The sequence below is a fragment of the Dendrobates tinctorius genome, unplaced genomic scaffold, assembly GCF_039654945.1.
Source record: "Dendrobates tinctorius isolate UK_male_01 unplaced genomic scaffold, ASM3965494v1 ptg000022l, whole genome shotgun sequence".
Lineage (NCBI taxonomy): Eukaryota > Metazoa > Chordata > Amphibia > Anura > Dendrobatidae > Dendrobates > Dendrobates tinctorius.
In genome coordinates this window covers 89,052,996-89,069,229 of record NW_027361690.1, presented here as the reverse complement: position 1 = coordinate 89,069,229, position 16,234 = coordinate 89,052,996, and the positions used below count along the sequence as shown (strand labels likewise).

Genomic DNA, 16,234 nt, shown 5'->3' with positions numbered 1-16,234 from the left:
GCCGATCAGATTTTTAAAAAACCCGCATCACCTGAAAGGTTTTTGAGCTCATAGATAATGTTTTCAATATCAAAAGCAGATTAGAAATCTGCTCTATCTATCCATTTATCCATATCTGTCTCCATATCTTATCTGTACCAAAAAGAATGAAAGCTGGGTAGCACACAGACTAACACTTCCTGCCAGGTAAAGGAGGAGAAAACAAAAAGCAAAAAACACAAATATCCTGAACTAAAAAGTAAAAAATATACCGCAAATAATGCATAAAGGTAAAGGAGGAGGAAAGAGCGTCTCAAACATCATTAACAAGATATTTTGTAAGTGACAGTTACTGTAACAATGACAGCAGATATGTCTAAAAGACAGCTCATACAGCTTGTTGTGAAGGACGGTGTACCATTAACATTATTTGCACGACCAGCTTTTACAGCTCTTAATGGAGAAATGGCCGCAAACTTGGTGTTTCTCTGGAAAGAGAAAATATTAGAAAATTAGTGATTGAAGAAGCCCTTAAATAAAAGGAAGATCTTAAAAAGACTCTCAAAAGACGCTTCATGTTTCTTGAAATGGATGCCTGCACACGTCACAGAGTGAACTATTTTGCCATCAATGTTCGATATGTTTGTGACAACAAAAATTGTTACCAACACGCTGGCAGTAAAAGATACTAAAGCTCATCACAGCAACCAGTTTCTCCAGGCCTTAGTGGAAAAAGTTCTGCAAGATTACGAACTCAAAAAAGGACAGGTTCTTGCTATTGTAACGGACAATGCTTCAAACATAAGTACAATTACACTGATGAATGAGAGTAATGAACAACAGCTAGAGGAACATTTAGGATTCAGTGTGTTTGAGATGGAAGGCCACAGTGCTGTTCATATAACTGAGAAACAAACAGATATTACTACAGAAGAACAGCAAAATTATACTGTAGAAATAGATGATCTTTTTGAAGCTGCTTCAAAACACTTTCCAATTCATCACATGCGCTGTGTTGTGCACATGCTGCAGCTGGCAATAAGAGATAGTCTGCAAGAGGGACATGCTGGAAATCTGATTGGAAAAGTGAGGAAATTGGTTATTGCCGCCAGAACCCCTAAAATTGATTCCATCTTGAAGAGACGTGCTGTAAAAGGGCAATTGTTGATCAACTAAAACCTTTTCTTATAGATATGGCAAACCCTCAGGTAACCCTAAATGAAGGTCAATGGACACAGGTGGCTGAATTGAAGGAATTGCTTAATCACCCATTTACTGTGACTAAAAAATTACAAGCTGAGGATTTAACTCCTGGCATTTTCATGAGGGAGCAGAAGAACTTGCTATTTTGCTGTTTAATCGCAGATGGCATTTCTGCTTCAATGAAACGGAGAGAGACACAGCTATTGGAAAATAAAAAAATTTCTGGCAGCTATTTATGTGGACCCAAGTCATCGTATATTGCTTGATGATCAACAGCTTACTAAAGGAAAAGAAGCTCTGACTGAGGTAGCAGTTAGGATGAGTGGCCTACAGGAGGACTGCCAGGCGCAAGAGGACTCGGGTCCTGACAGTGCTACTGCTGCCATATCTTCATCCTCATCAGATGAGGAGTTTGACTTTGACAAGTATTTGTATGACATGAAACAGGCAAAGCGTTGCCACAAGGAAAAAGATTTCACTCCGTCTCCTATAGCAAGGAGATTGACCATATTTCAGCAAAATGTTTCACTTGTTCTCAAAGAAATAGAAAAATTCAACCGTTAATCAAAACTGACTGTGCATGAGGCAATTCCTTTATACCCGGAAATTGTTAGAGATGTTGCCCATGTGGTTACGGCTTTGCCTCCAACCCAAGTTAGTGTAGAGAGGTTGTTCTCTGGCCTTTAAAATTATTAGGTCAGATTTGAGGTCATCTATGAAGGAGGATCTGATGGAGGCAATTCTATTTCTTAGAATAAATTCATAGACTGCACAAATTTTATTTAGTATGTTTTTGTTGAAAACTGTTTTTTGCCACTTATAGTTTATTACATAGTGATATATATATATACATACACACACACACACACACTATCTATCTATATATATATATGTGTGTGTAATCGATATTACATAGTGTATTACATGTTTACAATTTATTAGTTTTTTGTGTTCTAAAGTTGTATTCCAATAAATATTATGTTCTATCTAAATATCTTGATTATTGTATCATAAAAATGATTTAATGTCTGATGTTCACATTGTACAAGAATAAATTTTTCACTTAAATATAAGCAATATATGTGGGAGTCGGAGTTTGAGTCGGTGTAAGGCAAATAGAGGAGTCGGAGTCGCATTTTGGCTTACCGACTCCACAGCCCTGATCAAAGGTGCAGGGTCGGGGGGAATCAAAAGTCCTAATAGAATCCTTATGGGACGCACAATTGGGTGATATCTTTACATGATATCACTAAATATGGGTGACAGGTTTCCGTTAAGCTCAAGATCTGGACTAGTACCATGCTCATTTTATTAACCAGCTCGCTCTGGACTTCTATTATAAAAGCTGAAAATGTTTATAAAAGATTATGCAACTGTTCTGTTGTAGTTTTTCAAAGTAAGTACATCAGCCGCTTCAGGTCTCCGAGATGTTTAATGATGTATGCTGCTTATATTGTGACAGATCTGCTTTAAAGCTTTGTCTAGAGATGGTCTATTTTTCACATTTTAAAGGTGTGGGTTCTAGTTTAGCCGTCGTTAATCGAATATTCATGTGGTTATGGCTTAGATTTAGTTCACATCAAATGTAGGTCAGTGTAATCCATTCCTACAGATCATTTTAATGAGTACATAGAAGCTGACATTCTGTAGGTCTGCACCTAGGCTCCATCGCGCGGCTTCTGTCTACAATCATCTCTGCATTTCACAGCCGTTTCATGGAATAAATGCTCGTAGCTTCCGTTTCATGTTTTTCTCGTTACAGTAACCGCTTCCATACTGTCACTATATTAAATCAGATTTTTAGGATCTCCATTACTGCAGCCTGTGCTTGATTTTTTAATTTTTACTACTGACTTAATGCCTTTAGACCTTTGGCCAAAAATCAGGGAATAAGTGTTTGTAGAAATATTTGTTCTCAAATGCCAACCCGTCTAAAACAGGCCGGAAATTATCCATCAAACATGTGTTCGTCAGATGCAATGATTTTTAAGGACCAGAAACAGGTGATGTGCTGCCGATAACATGGCATTGAATGTGCACAGAATGAACAGAGTAAGGCCACGTTCACATGTTCAGTATTTTACATCAGTATTAGTAATACAAAACCAGGAGTGGGTGATAAATCCGGACGTGGTGACGTGTTTCTTTTATACTTTTCCTCTGATTCTCCCACTCCTGGTTTGGGCTTACAGATACTGAGGTAAAATGCTGACCACATACTGAACGTGTGCACGTGGCCAGTCAATCATTTTTGGATTGTAGTTGGCCTGTAGGATTTTTTTTTTTTTACTGTTTCAAAGGGTGTAAAACCAGACACTGGTGGATTCATGCAAAGCCCCATAGACCGTGAGTGAAGCAGTGGTCAACCATGTTCAATACTGCTCCATTCACGGGACCCCATAGAGTGGTCATATCTCCCCACCAGTCGTACAATATGCTGAGGGTAGTGTGTGTGTGTGTGTGTGTGTGTGTGTGTGTGTGTATATATATATATCTATATATATATATCTATATCTATATCTGTCATAGTGTATATATGAACTCTGGCCATATTTGAGCTCCCCACTCCCCTTTGTATCTCAGGAAGGATTAGCAGCCTAAATAGTTGAATGCGTAAAATAAGCACATGGATACAATACTAAAGTAGGAAACGAATGGAGACCAGCTCACCTGCTTGCACTATTAGAAATCCGGAGCAAAGACGGCATCTGTGCCTTAGATGTGGGTAATGCCTTGGTAATGAATAAAGCAACGCGTTTCAGGTAGTAAAACCCTTACGCCTTGTTCCCACTTGCGTATAAATAATCGGTCCCGTTCTCATCCAGGAGAGTGGGACGCTTCTTTCTCTCTTGTCATCCATATTCAATCCGTATTTGTTTTTTTTGTTTTTTACTCAGCAGCTATTAATCTTTCACAAGACCATCAACAGTGTCCTATGTGACAGAATTGTAATAAATCTGTAAAAATCAAATGTTATACTGTATGGTTTGCCGATTTATGTTTTTTTTTTTTGTTTTTTTTTCCCCCTCTCACAGCCATCTGATTTTGGAGTGAGATCGCAGCATGCCGAATACAGCTGAGAAAAAAATACTCAGATCTGCGCTCCCTCATCGAATAACTTTGGCGCAAGTGCAATGCAATTTTTTTTTTTCTCTCTCATTGCACTCACCGAGTTTATACACTAGTGGGAGCGAGGCCTAAATCATGTTATCATACAATGTGAAGGGTTAAGACTTGTATAAAGCAGTATCCGGTCTTCATATATGTTTAACCCCTTTCCGAAGTGTTCCGTAAGAGTACGTCCCTGCGCCCTGGTACTTATTGACGCAGGACGGATTATTACATAGGCTGTGCGTGTGCGATTGCTGCTGTGTGTCAGCTGATTCTGACAGCTGACACCCAGCACTAAGTGCCTGGAGCACTCCCAGCATTTTAACCCCCTAAATACTGCAATCGAACTTGTGGGAGATTTCCACTGTTTAGGCACATCAGGGGGTCTCCAAATGGGACATGACGCCCGCTAGTGATTCCAGCAAATTTGACATTCTAAAAGTCAAATGACACTCCTTCCATCCTGAGCCCTGCCGTGCGCCCAAACAGTAGTTTTCTCCCTCATATGGGGTATCGGCGTACTCAGGGGAAATTGCACAACATATTGTATGGTGCAATTTCTCCTATTACTCTTATCATAAATGCTAAGTGTGGAGCTAAAAGCATATTTGTGAGGAAAGTGTGATTTATTTTATTTTTTTTTTTATTTTATTTTCACAGTTCAACATTATAAATTTCTGAGGGCTTAATGTGCTTGCCACACATCCAGATCAGTTCCCTGAGGGGTCCAGAAGCGTTCTAGAGTTATTACCTCCTAAAGTGACAGTGGTCAGAATTGTAAAAATTGGCCCTGTCATTAATGTGCAAACCACCTCCGGGGGTAAAGAGGTTAATTGTCAATTAATCAAACTGACCTCCTTATGCACATTATGAACAGAACAAGTAATACACTGACAAAAGCAAATAGCACATAGCCAAGTGCAGTATATACAACATAATGAGGACATCTGCAATAGTCTGGGATGAAATATGCAGAACATAGCTTAGCATAGGTTCACAAAGTGTCCCATTATATACATACATATTTTTACAATCCTAATACAAAATAATGTCAAAACATTTTATTGAAACACATCATGACGATACTTCAGGGATGAGAGTTTACGCTATTGAACAGGTACCATCAGCAATAGACGGGGAAAGACAGAGGCCACTTTGAAAAGACGCGAGGGTTGGTGGATGTTTCATTTGAATACAAGGTACCGATGGGTCTGAATCTCAGGAAAGATATTACCCTCCATTACTGATTAATCATCATTTTTATAGAAATGAAGGAATAATTGAATGGATTTAGGGCACATTTTCCCTATTGTTAGTAACTCTGCACTTGAATATAATATCGAAGTACAGCTGTGTGCACATAATGGAAATGCGTAATAATAAGAATCTATTAATGGGAACAACATTTATTTCATATACCGTACATTTGTATTTCATCATTGGTAGTGATATCATATCCTATATTCTGCACACTTTGCATATTTAATATATTTGTTCATTTTGTACGTTTTGCTTATTTTGCATAATTATTGTAAAAATGTGTGCATATGGCACATTTTGTGAACCTATGTTGCATGTTCCGCATATTTCATCCCAGACTATTGCTGATGTACTACATATGTTGTATATACAGTACTGTATTTGGCTATTTGCTTTTGTCAGTGAATTACTTGTTCTGTTCACAATGCAGCTGATGAGGTCAATTGATTAACTGATAATTAAACCTCATATGTGAAGACTGGATACTGCTTTATACAAGTCTTGACTCTTCATACTCTAGGATAATGTGATTAAGGGTTTCACTACCTGAGACGCATTGTTTTATCCATTACCATGGGATTTTTTGTACTTTTTTTGTATTCACACCAATAAAGAAGAGTTTCAGATTTTCTATGGAGCTGGATTGCTTTCTTACAATACTAATGTACTTACTCCGATCCTCTGATGGTAAAGTGTAGATCGCGATGTACATAATTAATTTCTATGGACCACAGAGTAAATGTATTGAGCCACCATGAGATATAGTGTTCCAGACACTGCAGTTTAAAGAAGATTAATCCATGATGTTGGATTCTCTGAAAACTGGGTCACCTTCTGTCCTTTCAGCAGGAATTAGCACAGATTATACAATGCATATTACTAAAAGTCTACATTACCGAAAAGAGTATGGCAGCATATACCGTAACTAGCTGCCAATCGTGCCGCACCTTCGGTTCTTTAATAATCGCACAGGCGATACATCTCACATGCTGCCTTCTTTACGATCTGCAGCCCACTAACACCATTCACTTAATTGCAACGTTAGAATCTCGCAAAACTTTACAGTAGATCATTAATTTTTGTGTTTTCTTTATCGCTTCATTGGGGGACACAGGTAACCATGGGTTGTATGCTGCTGTCGCTAGGAGGCTGACACTAGGCAAAAAAAGAAAATGGCTCCTGCCCAGCAGTATACACCCACCGAGTGGCACAAAGCACCTCAGTATAAGCTTAGTGTCTGTAGGAGGCGGACCTGGATCTGATCCCAGATCCACAGTTTTCCTTTTAAGGTTTCCTGTTGTGTTTTTATTAATGTTTTCCCTTTTGATTTTCAGGTTCCTTTCTCTTAGGGTAACAGGTTGTAATTTCTCACCCTATTTTCCCACATTCATGCAACCAAGAGAGCAGTGTAGTCTCGCCCACATCGCCCACTCTTGGACCCACAGGCAGGACCTAATCCCGTCACCTTCACGGGTGTTCAGTGTGATTCTTGGTGGCCGGTCCTTGCCATTTTCTCACCCCATCTCTCTCCTCGGAAAGGGCTGGGAGGAAGACTGTGGTCACCAGCGGTGGCCTTCCCACTTCTTGTAAGGGGTTTATGCCGTCTTCTGCACAATTTGGAGACGGAGCAGGAAGGAGAATTCCTGATTTCAGTGACCCTCGCTCTCCCAAGGGCTCCTGAAGTTATCCTCATCGCTGCAGAGGGGGATCGGAACTTACCACACAAGTATGTCTCCCTTCTTTCCCTCCGCATCTGCAGGCGTCAACCCGGGAACTGTCCCTTCATCTCACATGAGACGTGGTGGCGTTAGTAGAAAGTCAGCACCGCCACGGCCATTTCTTTCATGGTCGGTATCGGTGCTTGCGGGCACCAGGGTGCTCTTTTTGCGGGTCGCACTTTCCGCCTTTTCTATGGCCAGTTACAATGTGCACTTTTTAACCAATAGGAGGCCTCTCCTCTTCTTGCTCAGTCTGGCCACGCCAGTTCGACGCTTGATCGGCGCGTTTTTTCGCTCCTGTCACGGAGCTACCCCTTCCGGGCTGCGTGACAGCCAATCGGAGTGGAACTTTAGTTTTCATCAACCGGCAAATCTTCCTGGCTTTTCACGCCCCCGGAGTGTCAGCCAATAATATGTTTACTTTCGTTTCCTACCGTCCAGCATACTACACATCCTCCACAATGCACGGATGTGTGGTGACAAAAGCCGATGCTGCTTCAGCTTCTGTGCCTTTGCAGCTGGCGGTCCTGAATATTATACCACCATATCTTGCTCTCTCTGCTGACCCGCGGATATCTGCACACAGAGGGACAGCTTTTTCTGCTGGTCGTCGCTGTCATTGGGTAGGCTCTGCTCCATCTCTCATGATCTCTCCTCCACAGCAGTATTCCCATGGCTCAAATTATGCCCATTAACCCTTCAGAGGCTTCTTTCTGCCCCTATAAGCCTACTGTGATTCATTACGTCTGTGCCCGCTGCAAAAAGAGAGTGGTCGTCAGGTCAGCCTTATCCTTTCTGCCTGTCCTGCAGTCCTTAAACCATGTCGGCCCCCTAACGCCCAGGTTGAGAGCACACCCCTCCCTCCGGAGTGGGCTGTGGCCATGTCACAGTCGGTCTCCGACCTGACAAAAGTATCACAGTCCCTGGTCCAGGTCCTGGAGCGACTTCCACATTTGTCTGCAGCCACCATTGCTCCGAACGCCTCTCACGGTGATTCGCATGCACCTGACCTCGAACTTCGCAGGGACAGATTAGATACAAAGTAAAGGAAGCTGGCTCCTTCCAGTTCTTCCTCAACTTCTCCGGGTCCTTCGGCATCTTCCAGGATGCATTTCTCACCGAATGCCCCCTCCTCGGAGGTGGCTTTTGGGTCGGATGCAGATTCACAGTCTGAGTCTGATACGGAACAGGTCTCAAAAATGCAGGATATGGCCAATAGCCTTATCTTGGCAATTACCCAAACTCTTAACTTAAGGGAGGACGAGGCACCTGTTCAGACGCACTCAGTTTCCTTCAAATCTGTAAAACTCCCTTCCCGGAATTTTCCCACTCACAAAGTGATTTAATTCTAAACACTGGGAACACCCTGTAAAGCGCTTCCCAGGAAGGAAGCGGCTAGACATTCTTTATCCTTTTAGCCCAGACCTCGTTGGTAGATGGGCAGAGTCCCCTAAGGTGGACCAGCTGGTTTATCGCCTGTCTTCTCAGACAGTCTTGTTTCTATCAGATGGGTTATCTCTTAAGGATGCTACGAATAGACAGATTGAATCCTTGTCTGTCAGCCTTTGAAGCAGCTGGCACCTCCCTCTGCCCCAATTTTTGCATCCACCTGGGTGGCAAAGTTCATGTCTGCCTGGGCAAGAATGCTTCGTCAGGGTATTCTAGTGGCATCTCCTCCGGATGAGATGGCAGACCAGATTGCCTATGCCGGCAAATATCTTCTGACCGCCTCCTTGGATGCGGCCTGTTGTTTCGTCAGGCCTACCAGTAACATCGTTGCTATACGCCACATTCTCTGGTTGGAAGTGTGGAATGCAGATCCACCGTTTAAAAAAAAAAAAAAGTCCCCCTCTAACCTTGTTGTTTTTTTTTTTTTTGTTTGTTTGTTTTTTTTATAAAGTTTTAGACTTTCTGGGTTCAAACTGGATCAAATAATTTTGGATGCTACCGGTGGGAAAAGCACCTCTCTTCCCCAGTTCAAGCCTAAATTTCCTTTCAATAGGAAAAGGTTGCTTCAAATTCGTTCTTTTCGTCCCTTCTCTTCAGGGACTTCCTACCAGCAGGTCCGCTCTTCCGCCCATGGGGAAAGGAAGTAGCCGTCCTTCACACCAGGGAACCGGGAGAATTTCTTTGCTCTGTAGACATTTAATATGACTATCTTCACTTTCCTGATTGTGTTCAGCATCAGAGATTCTTACGGTTTGTGATTCAGGAGGACCACTATTTGGTTCACGGCTCTTCCCATCGACCTAGTCTCTGCCCCCCAGAGTATTCACTAAGGTCATGGCAGCGGTCATGGCCACTCTTCTCTCCAAGGGGTTTCTCATAATCCCTTACTTGGACGATCTTCTGATCTAGGGGCTGTCCCGCCTAGACTGCGACCAGATTCTTCAGATCACCTTGGACGCTCTGGTCTGTCTCTGCTGGATAGTCAACAAGGAGAAGTCCTCCTTGACCCCAGCACAGCACCTTTCGTTTCTGGGCATGAGGTTCGACACGGCCTACACCCCTGTCTTCCTTCCAAAGGAGAAGCTTTTATCCTTCTACCAGGGGATCCGCACTCTAAAGCGACAAGCTCCTTTCCCCTACAGTCCCATAGTTACCCATGTCCTCCAATGAAGCGATAAAGAAAGAGGGATTTTTGGTACTCACCGTAAAATCTCTTGGAGCCTTCATTGGGGGACACAGCACCCTCCCGATTGTACCTCTATTGGGCCTATGTGCCTTTGTTGTTGGGTTGGTGCATATATTGAATTTTGGTTGCTTCTCCTACTGCTTTAACACTAACTGAGGTGCTTTGTGCCACTCGGTGGGTATATACTGCTGGGGAGGAGCTATTTTTCTTTTTTGCCCAGTGTCAGCCTCCTAGCGAAAGCAGCATACACCCATGGTTACCTGTGTCTCACAATGAAGGCTCCAAGAAAGAGATTTTACTGTGATTACCAAAAATCCCTCTTTAATCATGGAAGTTTTTAAAGCAGGGTGAAATATATTCTCAGTAACCTTCTTGGCATTGAGTGGACCGTTCTTTGCACCGCTGCGTGCTCACATGTGCTGGGATAGCAGATCAATCATTCCACAGCAAATGCCTAATAGTGATGAGCGAACGTGCTTGGATAAGGTGTTATTTGATTGTGCTCGGAGGAGGTGTTATTATAGCATGCTCAGGTGCTAACCAAGTGTCTGTGGCATGCTTGAATAATATGTTTGAGTCCCCACGGCTGTGACAGCCGCAACACATGCCACGCATCCCTACTAACTAGCTGAAACCACAGGCCAAAGGGATTGATTTTTGGAAGAATGTGGCTTACCAGGTGGCAGACATTGCTAGATGTTCATTAACAGGGAAATCGGGGGTCCAGCAGATCCTCACCACACTTTCCTCCATATAGGAAGCATGCCTAATGTACAGATGTCTGACTAATGGTCACATTTGGAAAAATGAAATTTCACGGAGTTAACCAGGTTTGGTGTCTAAGTAAGGTCCTCAAGTGTCCATTTATAAAGGGGTCTTCCTATCTGCAACAATGGAGTATGTCCATAAGATATGCCATATATGCAAGATATATGCCTATCGCGAGACAGAGACCCATTGTGGAAAGAGAGGTGGCCACTTCTATCTCTCCATTCATTTCTTTGAAAATTCCAAAAATGGCACTTGCCTGTAAAAATAAAAAGTCTTCCCATTAAAAAATATTTCCTTACTGGGGAAAATAAGTACATATAATTGGTATCGCCTTGTCCATAATGTCACAAAATAAAACAATATTGCATTATTTAACCTGATCGATTTTTGTTCAGCCCACCGCTTTAAAATGGAATAAAAAGTGATTGAAATGTCATAGCTGATAGCAGTGATAATGTCATCTCTATGCACACAAATATGTCGCACTTCTGGCTCTCAGAATCTGACCGTACAAAAACAAATGTTCTTTTATTCTGAAAATGTAGTAAGACATCATGCAGGTGTTTTTACCAACGTTCCAGATATCCTGAGATTAATTTTTTTTTTTTTTGGCCTCTTCCTGCAATAAACACACCCTTATGGGGGGGTCTTCTTCAATAATTACGCCCTTATAGGGGTCTTCTGTAATGAACACACCCTTATGGGGGTCTTCTGCAATAATCTCGCCTTTATTGGGGTCTTCTGCAACAATCACGCCATTATGTGTTTTGTCCCTCTACAGACAAGCCCTCATATGACTAAACCAATCCCCCAAAAAGCTAAGTCTTTGGGGCAGATTTTAATTTTCATTTTTAATCCATGTATAGTCACTTTGTGTCCTGTGCTTGACATATTCCATCCGGCATTAGTAATTTTCGTAATATCATGTGAAGCTCACGCTCTGCGCTGGTGCCGTAACTAACGACATAACTTTACATTTCAGGTGGATGTAGACAAGTCTGGAGAGATGCGTCTGATTGAACTGGATGAGTCTCACAGGAGTGAACACACCGTGTTTATTACACCACCTGAGATCCCTCACCTACCGAATGGCGAGGAGCACCCAAAGAATTACAGGTATGTACCCACCTGCCTAGTGGAGATTTCTACCATATTTTCTCTTGTGTTCCCCAGTTTTGGTGAAGTCATCTAATATAATGTTTATTTCTGATCTTTAGTTACAATGGGTTTCCTGTTCTCACATTGGACCTGTTTGACAGTCCGGAAGGGCTCTTGAAAACCCTTAGGATGTCGGCTAAAGATTCAGCACCCTGCAGTCCTTCTCCAATGTTCAGGAGAACTAAGCAGGTATGTCCACCACAGGATCTCTTACAGTACAGTAAAGACAACATTTCAGTAAGACACGACACACCACGCTTGTAATTATTAATAATAATTTTTATAGCACCAACGTATTCTGCACCACTTTACATTTTAGAGGAAACTTGTACCGACAATACAATAAGCGCATTTCAGAATAACACGTAAATCGGAAACAAAAAGGAGTAAGGGTCTTGCTCATAAGCTTACACTCTATGAGGAAATAGGGGAGACATGAAAGGTGAATGGTAAAATTGCTTGTATTGTACAGTTGGGCCATCAATGTAATATATAGGGCGATTCACATAACGCTGCATGAACCAGTCACCAGCCAGTATCTGTGCAAGTACAGACACAGGGCTAATGAAGAGGGTGTGAACAGATGCAACCAGGGTCCTGATTTTTGAAGTAAGTTTTGGATAGCAAAAAAGGGATAGAGAAGTATGTTGTGCGATAGGCCAGTCTAAATAAATTCATTTTTAGGCCACGCTTAAAACTGTGAATTTTGGGGATTAATCAAATTGTCCTGAGTAGTGCATTCCAAAGAATTGGCGCAGCTCGTGAGAAGTCTTAGAGACAGGAATGGGAGGTCCAGATTATAAAATATGTTAGTCTTAGATCATCAGCAGAACAGAGGGCACGGGTAGGGTGGTAGACTGAGACGAGGGAGATGTAGGACCATGCTGAACCATGGAGTGCTTTGTAGGTGAGTGATAAGTTATTGCACTTTTTAGTGGATGGGTAACAAGTGCAATGACTAGCACAGGGTAGAGGCGTCGGTGTAGCAGTTGGTGAGGAATATGATCCTGGCTGCTGCATTCAGGACGGATTGGAGAGGGGAGCGTTTAGTAAGAGGGAGATCGATTAGTAGAGAGTTGCAATAGTCCAGACGAGAATAAGCGCTACAATAAGAGTTTTTGTAGAGTCCAAAGGTAAGAAAAGGATGAATTCTAAAGATGTTTTTGAGGCATAGGTGACATGAGCGAGTGATCAGATGTGGGGGGTGAATGAAAAATCTGAATCATGAGTGACCCTCAAGGTAGGTTAGTGGAGGGAGGAAACTGTGGAGCTGTTCCTGTAATGTTACCGTTAATCTCCTATGTTTTAGTGTATCCCAGTACTTGCATCTAAAAAATGACACATTTTGACAGGTCATCAAAGATTTCTAGTAGATTAGTGTGGTAAGCGATAAAAAGATGTAGAGAGTTAAAAGTTGTATTGCTTTTTGGGCAGAGATGGATGAAATTCTCTTATTACTCTGTCGCCTCATTGGGGGACACAGAAACATGGGGTGTTATGCTGCTGTCCACTAGGAGGCAACACTATGCATAATCTGAAAAAGATTAACTTTGGCTCCTCCTCTGCAGTATACACCCCTGGACGGCGTTAGCCTTCTCCAGTTTTTGCTTAGTGTCGCATAGGAGGCACACCTAAAATATTTTATTATTTTTTTCACTCCGTTTTTTCCGACGGGATTACAGATGAAGAAAAGTGGGTCTCCTGTGAGGCTTCCAGCATGGCTCCTTCCTCGGTCCCCTATTACGGGGTGCCCAGTTGAAGTCGAGATGGCTATTCCCCATGTCGCTCCTTCCCCAGTCCTATGGGGGCTGGTTCGAAGTCGAGACCCCCCTCTTTCCCAAATTCCTTTTGGTTTCCGGGTTGAGGTTGAGGCGAGGATAAAGCCCCCTGATGGTGACAGCAGCACCCTCCCTAATCCCCCTCTGGGGGCATTAGGTTGAGACGCCTCAGGTAGGGTCTGTACAGACAGCACTCTGCAGCCCCCAGCAGCATAGGCCAGCACACTGCGGCTGCATCCAGGGACCCCAACCCAGCTGCGGGCTCCTGTCTGGGCCGGGGAGGAGTGCAAGCAGGCATGGCACAATAGAGACACAGGGCTGCCTGCGCCCCTGTCTCTGCGGCAGCACCAGCTCTATCGTGCCTCAGAGGGACCCCTCACAGGGCTCCCCTTCCGCTTATAGCCCCACCACTATCCTGCCTTTAGATCCGGGGGAGTCCGATTCAGATCTGACCTCCTCCCGGACTTTCGCACCGGCCTGGAGCCTTTCTGGGCATCAGGCATCTAATTTAGGCCATGGCTTCGGCCTAGCTGAAGCTGCCGCTTCCTCTCCGCCCCCCGGCCTGCCCCCCCGGATGACAAATATGACACTCTACAGTGTCATAGAGGGGGCGGATCAAGACGGGGCGCATTTTTTCACACAGCTCTGCCGCGCTTTTTCAGCTCTCCGCCCCCTTCTTCCTCTTCTTCTCGGCGGCCATTTCTGCTGCAGGACATCAGCAGGGCCAGGCCAGCCAGTCTCGGGGGGGCACAGGACTGCGGATCTTCGGCGCTGGACCTAGGGGTAAACTGGTGGGGTAAGATCACAGCTGGGTTTTTTTTTTTACCCGGCTGTGAATCCATATTCCCTATAAGGCTCCCCTATAGGTTCCTCTGCATAGCCACCCCTGTAGGGTCCTCTGCATAGCCAGCACTTCTGCATTCTGTGCACTATGCCGGGCTCAAGGTCCAAGAGAACCAGGCAGGACTGCTTTTATGCATTCTGCGCAGCCTGCAAAACCACTCTCCCCAGTGGCAGCACGTACCCGCACTGCCGGGACTGTATCACTGGGTCAGAACCCCAAGAAACCCCTACCAATGCTTCGGTGTCTGCTACCACGGCGGAATGGGCTACTCAGATGTCGCAATCTATGACGCAGTCTATAGATAACCTAAGCTCCACATTGCTTCAGGCTCTTTAGGGTCATGCCTCGGCTATGAACATTACCCAGCAAAGGGAGAGCTCAACTCAGGGACATGACGTTCCGGCCACATCCAGACGTAAGCGGACCCACAGGTCGCGTTCATCTGCTTCATCCCATAGCACACGGTCATCCCCCTCTAGGGAGAGACACCGTAGTTCCAGGTCACCTAGACCGTCCCCTACCAGAGACAGACAACGCAGATCTCCACAGCGATCCCCGACCACAGAAGACCTCCGCCCCAGTTCACCCACCAGGGGACGCCTCAGCGATACACAAGATTCGGAAGGCATCTGTGACTCCGCCTCAGACAACGAAACGGAGGGGTCCCTAATCCCTATTCCCCCTAGCAATACAGCATTAGTTGAAGACGTAATTTCTTCCATCCATCGGGTGCTGGATATTTCTGATCCACCCCTGGAGGCTCCAGAGCACAAGATTTCCTTTGAAGGTGTTCTAAAAATGCCTAAGGTCTTCTCTAATCACCCAGAATTTAAGGCGATCCTTAACAAGCAGTTCTCACAGCCTGAGAAGAAATTCACCAATCGCAAATATTTGGAGGCAAGGTACCCCTTCCCGCAGAAGGACACCAAGGAATGGACAGATCCACCTGAAGTGGACCCCCCAGTCTCTAGACTAGCAGCACAGACCCTCCTCTCATTGCCAGATAGCTCAACCCTCAGGGACGCAGCAGACCGACAGGTAGAACGCATGGCTCGTTCAATTTTTGAGGCTGCAGGGGCCTCCCTGGCTCCCGCGTTCGCTTCAGTTTGGGCTGCCAAGGCCATTCTGGCTTGGGCCAAAAAATTACAAGATGGCCTCGAAGCATCAACCCCTGAGCTGTCGGACCAAGCGGTTCAAATAGCAGTTGTAGCAGATTACATGCTTCATGCAGCTCTGGATTCAGCAAGGGGTGTAGCGGGGATAGCATCAAACGCCATTACGATTTGGCGTATCCTCTGGCTGCGGGAATGGAAAGTGGATGCGGCCTCAAAGAAGTCCCTCACGCACCTCCCGTACCTCAGTGGGTGGCTGTTCGGTGAAAAGTTGGACACAATGATATCCAACGCCACCGGGGGTAAGAGTACCTCTCTCCCTCAACTAAAACCTAAACGCACTTACAAAAAGCGTAACCAAACACGATTCCGATCCTTTCGGAATTCTTCGGGCTGGTCCCGTCTCGCGTCCAGCACAAAATCGTAACCGTTCCCCACGCAGAGACAACTCACGGTCGACGCAAAGGCCGGACAAGACCTGGTATCCAAAAGCAGGCCAGTCAAAGCCCAAAGGAGGAAAACCTCAGACTTTCTCCTCCTCATGACTCACGAACTCCGGAAGACACCCCACCTGTAGGCGGACGACTTTTGCTCTTTCAGCAAGTCTGGCTGCCTATTACAGAGGACAGGTGGGTCAGGGAAATAGTGTCTTCCGGATACAAGAT

At 44.4% G+C, this 16,234-nt stretch overlaps 1 protein-coding gene across 4 annotated transcripts in view; it reads left to right on the top strand.

Annotated features, from left to right (window-relative positions):
- The window catches only part of DENND4A (DENN domain containing 4A), a 193,521-nt gene that overhangs the window by 109,395 nt on the left and 67,892 nt on the right, over window positions 1–16,234 (top strand). For all 4 annotated transcript variants that reach the window (XM_073568879.1, XM_073568880.1, XM_073568878.1 and 1 more), the window contains 2 exons: window positions 11,660–11,793; window positions 11,895–12,024. In XM_073568879.1, the coding sequence (XP_073424980.1) occupies window positions 11,660–11,793; window positions 11,895–12,024 (264 nt within the window). The remainder of the gene's footprint in view (window positions 1–11,659; window positions 11,794–11,894; window positions 12,025–16,234) is intronic.